This window comes from Vitis vinifera, chromosome 7 (assembly GCF_030704535.1).
Source record: "Vitis vinifera cultivar Pinot Noir 40024 chromosome 7, ASM3070453v1".
Classification (NCBI taxonomy): Eukaryota; Viridiplantae; Streptophyta; class Magnoliopsida; order Vitales; family Vitaceae; genus Vitis; species Vitis vinifera.
The window spans coordinates 15004855-15011277 of NC_081811.1; the positions used below are offsets into that span (position 1 = coordinate 15004855).

The following is a 6423-nucleotide window of genomic DNA, read 5'->3' on the forward strand; positions in this document are numbered from 1 at the left end:
GATGTGTAGGAGTTATTTTCTGAAATTTTTCATAATTAAATTCCACTCTAAGCCATTTTTTAGACATTGTTTTTTATGCTCCCTTTTCTAATGGCATGTTGATGATCTTGTACACTACTTGAGTTGGTTATTTACTTTTGGAGTCATTTGACTTACCTTGGCTCAATTTTGGCTTTGATACTGTATATTAGATATAATAAAGATGTTATATAATTTATACGTGTCCTAACCATTCTAACATTTTTGGAGGAATCTTATCAATTATGCATACTATCTAGGTACGCTCTCTATCACTTGCTTTTCTGAATTTTATGAACATGCATGCATGTTGTTGTGAGCCATATCCATGTCTGATTCCATCCTTGGGTACTTAGATGTATGTTAGATTTGCTTGGATAAAATGCATGTTGTGTACTATATTTTTATACTAACTTTGATGTCTTATGATAGCGCTTGAGAGCAGTCCAGATACGCATCCTAACCTTCCTTTGCAATTGTGATTGGTTTTCTTGTTTGACATGCTATTTTTTGAAATTGCCTAGCCTACCTAGGTATCTATAATTAACCAATTAATTATCACATTTCCCTCAACTTAGTCAATAGAGACCTTTACAGGGCTTAGAGGGGTGCTACCTCCTAAAGGTACCTTCCCAATAAGTAATCTGATCCCCAGACCTAGACTCCGATTTTTCAAAGACACATTTTCCAAAAATTATGGAGTCACTTTTTAGGGTTTTCTTTCTAATGGATCTAAAATTAAAATTTTTCCTTCTACATTAATGTTAATAAAATAAAATAAAATAAATCAAGAAATCACTTTGGAAATTAATTTGGTGAGATTGTGTGAAATAAATTAGAATTTTTTTATTTCTTTTTGTATATTAATAAAACGAGAAAAATATTTTATAAATTAATTTTTTAAGGTTATGTGGCACAAAATTTTTTATATATTAATTCTTTATAAATTGACATTAATAAAATAAAAAAATACTTTATTTATTAATTTTTTAAGAAATAAATTAAATTATATTTTTTGGTTTATATGCTAATTTTTTATATTAATTACTAAAACCATAAAATGATTTTTTTAATCAAATTAATTTGTGTATCTTGTGATAAATTTTTTGTATTAATGGTAATAAAATCATAAACATTTCATAACTAATTTTGCAAGATTATGTAAACTAAATCAAATTTTAGGCCATATCTTAGCTCACTAATAGAGACCAAATAATATAAGAGCTTAGATGAGTGCCCCCATACCTAACTAGTAAATAACTTGATCCCATATCCATTCTCATTTCTAGACTAGCTTTTCCTCTATGGAGTCATACAAGATTTTATTTTTATTTTTATTTTTTAAAATTTGTTTTCTTTATTGTTTAAAAAATAAATAAAATTAATGGCAGCCTCAAAAAAGAATAAAAAATTAGTTTTCATAATAAATTTTTCATAGAGTCCAAATTTTGTTATTTGACCAGAAACATAAATAAAAAATGTAGGTTCACAAAATGGCAATTTCATTGGGATGATAAGAGGTTGAAATTCAAACATGAGGGTGAGGATAAAATTGATATTTAATAGATTAGTAAATGGATATATCCTTTATGTGCCTTTGATGTACCATTTTCTCATTTGTTCGCTTGATCCACACATGAGGATCATAACATCGTAAACTTGCTAGAATTGCAAGAGTGATTAATATGCATGACTTTTCTATCCTTTTATGTTGTTTGCCTTTTGTATTCGTGTTTGTGATTCTTGCCTCCCTTACTCTAAAAAGCTTAGGTTTGATGCCTTTTTCATGTAATCGGATTTTTGTTTGTAATTTAGATGGGTTCACTTTTGGAGATGCAGAGATTCTCAAATTTTGTTTACTCCTATTGTAGAGTTGTGAGTTGGAGTTAGTTGAATTAAGTAGTTGGTATTGGACTTGAAACCTAGTCATTATCAACTGTAAAATTCTCAAATTTTATCTTGGATTGATCATGGCCATGGTCAAGGCAAATAAGACTTGGCTGAGCGGTGCCAGTCTTAGCAAATACTTCAAACCATGCAGGAGAGGGCTATGGAAGAGCGTAAGGAGTGGCTGGAAATGGGCAAAGAGTTAACTTTGGCATCATGGTGATGTGGGGATAGGTGTCGCTTGAATATATAAGCTTTTATGTATGTGTGCAAATTTTGTAGGAGGGGGGAGGGGGGAGTGGGGCGGGGCCGGCGGGGGATGTTGGAACCCATATCATGGGCTTTCAGCCTTTCATGATTTGAATTTCTGAATTTCTGAGTTGGCGTAGATGAGGCCTCCAGAAAGGGACGATTCTCAGTAAAATCTTGCGCTTTAGGAGGTGGACATTTCGATTTGAAGACCTATGTCTCCTGCAACGGGTGGGAGAAGAACTTGGCTATGGATTACCTGAAGCATGGAGGATGAAGTTTGGTTAACCAGTGGTGTATGTGCAAATTGAATGAGGATCACTCATACATCATCTCTACTTTCTACTTCGGTGGTCAGCCTGGAGTACTCTTCTTTGCGTATGACGTAGCACAAAGCTTTGATCATCTGTTTGATGCCAACATATGGCGTAGTCCATCCCATGCCTTCCAAATAATGAGAATGAATAACCGAACATAAATGAGCCGCAGAATATAGATTCAAACTATGTTTCAAATTATACCAAACCAGCTTCTATCGTGCTATGATAAATTCAAAAAGGTTTTAAAAAAGATTACCTTGAGGGAACCTAGTTGATTCTATATCTAATACATATATGATGGCAATACGAATCAATCTAGACAAATTGCTAATAGGTTAGGACAAAAACTGCTGCTATCTAGGTTCCCTTTCCCCCCTTGAAATTCTCTTCTTTACCGACCTTCCATCTCTGAAATGTTTACACTTCCAGAACAGCTCTGTGGCCCGCCTTTGTGTGAATCTAGCTCTAACACTGTATGATGAATGGAAAATGCGGGCAGATTTGGGTTTGGTAGGGGCACAGTTTCGTTGGTGAGCATGGAGATAACAGTTGACATTGTAGGCCTATCTGCTGCGCTCTCCTGTACACACAAGAGAGCAATATGAATGCATCTCAACATTTGGGTTGATGAGTGGAAATCCTCCAGCATTGGATCCACTAGCTGCAAGCTAGTACCTTCTTTCCATAGCTCCCAAGCCTGATTCCAGTTCATTTTAGGGTTGATTTACTTACAAGGTTAGTTTGAGAATTTTGGAAGGATACACCGGGTGTTGTTGATAATAATGTAGACACAAATATGAGATTTAGCAGACTTACGTATCCTGCCAGGTTTATGGTAAGGGCACCGTCATTATGATAAAAGCTCTTGTTCTTCCGGCCGCTCACAATCTCCAACAGTAGCACCCCAAAGCTATAAACATCTGATTTCACTGAGAAAATTCCTTCCATGGCATACTCAGGGGGCATGTAGCCACTGCATCCATAGTAGAAGGTTCAATTCACTAGATTGGAAAAGAAAGCAGTAGATAAGGAAGAGTCATGCTTACTATGTTCCAACAATCCTATTTGTATTTGCTTCTGATGCATTTCGCCCAAAAGTTCTGGCCATGCCAAAATCAGAAATTTTGGGGTTCAAGTCATGATCAAGTAGGATGTTACTTGCTTTTAGATCTCTATGAATAATTCTTAGTCTTGAATATTTATGCAAGTAAAGAAGTCCTTGTGCAATCCCCTCAATGATATTGTGACATCTTTTCCAATCTAATATCTTTCTTCTAGCAGGATCTGAAAATTTGGGTGAACACAGCACGACTAGTAAATTGTTTCAAGCAAAAAAGGATAAAGAACATAAGGAAAAGTTAAGCAGATAACAGGAAGAAAAAAGGGAAGTAATCAAACCAAAGAGGAAGAAGTCCAAGCTTTTGTTGGGCATGAACTCATAGATTAACATCTTTTCTTCTCCCTTGCTGCAACAACCCAAAAGTCTAACAAGATTCATGTGTTGGAGTCTGGCAATCAGTCTAATCTCATTCTTGAATTCCACCAAACCTTGTCCGGAGCCCCTTGAAAGTCTCTTCACTGCTATTTCTTGCCCCTCAGGTAATTTCCCCTGCAAAAATAATCCACAAGGAAGCTTTAATTGGGGTACTTAAACAAAGAATGCCCTATTCCTATTACATGCTATGGCTTAATGAAATTATAATTACCTTATAAACTGGGCCAAATCCGCCCTCTCCAAGTTTATTTTCAGATGAAAAGTTATTCGAGGCAACCACAATAGAATCAAAACTGAACAGTTTGAGATCATGAGCCCTCTTTCCATCATGGTCAACATCTTTTGAATCACTAAAGCTATTTGAAGTTGCCAATTCATGCAGCATAGCTTCCTCCATTTTTCTCTCCCCTGTTATACCAGAAGTCACAAGTTCAATTATCCAACCCATTAACAAATGGCATTATTATCATCAGTAAAAGTTAAAATAAAATACTACCTTTGGATTTTCTCCTTAAATAGTATAAGAAGCCCATAAGTAACAGGACCACAAGTACCACTCCTGCAATAATGACCCATATCCACCAACTGTTCCCTGCGTAGATACAAGATAAATTTTGTGGTTAGTGGCTTAGAACAGAACTGAGTGAAAGATCAAGGGTCTTTTATGGTCTTGATATAGCTCCTCTAATGGTATTTTGAATTTTTGATCACCTATTAGGGTTGTAAATTCAGTAAAAATGTTGGATTCATCAACTACTTTGCCTTGGTTACTTTCAGGAATACGAAAATACAGAGAGACACTTACCCGTAACTCGTGATGAGGATAAAACATAGAGCGCCTCCCGATTTGCATCACCCGCGTAGGTTTGTGTAAATTTTGTACTCCAAAACCGACATCCAGTTCCGTTAGTGTATATAGTATTACAAGCAGTACAAGAACAATTATTCCAGCATATGGCCTGACAATCACTAGGTCCCAAGCTCGAATCTTCTTTTATTGATGACGGTGATTCTGATATATGAACCGATTGCTTCATGAATCCGTCTTTTCTAGTCCTGCAAGTGGGTGGGTTTTGCACTGCACACCCTGGATATTCCTCAAACCCATCACACACATCGTCCGTCACAAATAAAGGTCTGTTAGTGTCAGAAAGTCCTCCTCTCGAGTTCAATGCCCACTCTGAAACAACTCCATCTGGAACCGAATAGCTAAAGTAAATCTCGTTTTCATTAGCAACACTGTTAAAACTGTAGATGTTATTGCAAGTGTCAAAGCTCAACCAAGGAATGAACTCAAAGCTCCTATTTTTCAAGGTTCCACTGCTCCAGTAGGTGCCCCCTCGGCGTTTCATTACCAATTGTGTGCCATTCCATTCCAGAGTAAAAGTCCCAGGAGCAGGCACTTGTTCGTTTATCCATGAAGCAAGTGACCAGTTTTGTCCGGTTTTCAAGTTGATGCCTAGTTTCATCCCAGCCAGGAGGGTGTCTGTAGGATTATCGAACTTTCCCATAGTTTCTCCTTCACAGATCTATCCGAATTGAACTCTTCCAAAACAAAATTTCCAGAATCAAGCAGAGTAGCTGTTGAGTTTCTGGCTGCTTGATTGGAATTCAGGACAATTGGATCACCCCCACTATGCATGATCATCAATTTTCCATCAGCATCCAGTGTGAGGTTTGCATCTGTACCGGATATAGGCTTGTCTCTGTTAGCAACCCAAACTTTCTCCTTCTGAGCATCAATTGTGAACCATATTCCTAAATAACTGCCAGATTCCAGGCTGAAGAAGCCTAGAGTAAAAGTCCCTTTTGCAGAAACCAGTAATTTTTCCGAAAATTGAAGCTCTTCCCCAGGTTTGATGGTGTCTGTCTGTGCACTAGAAATGTAAGGCACTACTCCCAACCACATACATGACAAACACAGAGATAAAATTGCACTGCTGAGGCACATGCTGCTTTCCATTTCTACCATTCCAAGTTTCACATGACCATGCTTTCATGCTTAGTATTTATCCTTCAGCCTTCAACTTCATAGTACGTTGACAATGTCATCAGTGAACTACCAGATATCTCAGAGCATCCTTTTGGAGCCCGGTCTTCTAAGCTTAGCAGTCTAATTATGGATATTTCTTGGAAAGTATGGGCATACTTTTCCTGCGTCCGCTCTTTTCACCAATCAATCTCTTGAGATTGATTTCAGGTAAGTAGGGGAGAATTTTCAGCCTTTTGTTTGGAAAGCAGCTTGTGGCCAGATTTTGGGTGGGGACCAGCTGATGAGAGAAGGGTGAGCAAGATTTTCCCTCTTATTCCCTCTAAGGCCAGATTTTCAGTCCATCACATTCATTTCTGCTCCTTTTCTTTGGGCTTTCTTGGACTTTTCTTGGACTTTTCATCTCAGCATTGTCAAGGGAAAACTTTTTTAAGTTTGACGAATAGCTCTTTGTTCTTATTTTC

The 6423-nt window shown here is 37.1% G+C and overlaps 1 protein-coding gene across 1 annotated transcript; it reads right to left on the reverse strand.

Moving 5' to 3' along the window:
• Positions 1-2624: 2624 nt before the first annotated feature.
• On the reverse strand, positions 2625-6194 carry LOC100248546 (G-type lectin S-receptor-like serine/threonine-protein kinase At1g67520). Its single transcript, XM_010654287.3, is given in 8 exon segments — positions 2625-3171; positions 3291-3447; positions 3521-3758; positions 3873-4083; positions 4181-4377; positions 4466-4561; positions 4775-5473; positions 5476-6194. Coding segments are annotated over 8 exon segments (2370 nt in total). The 5' UTR covers positions 5942-6194; the 3' UTR covers positions 2625-2865.
• Positions 6195-6423: the final 229 nt, after the last annotated feature.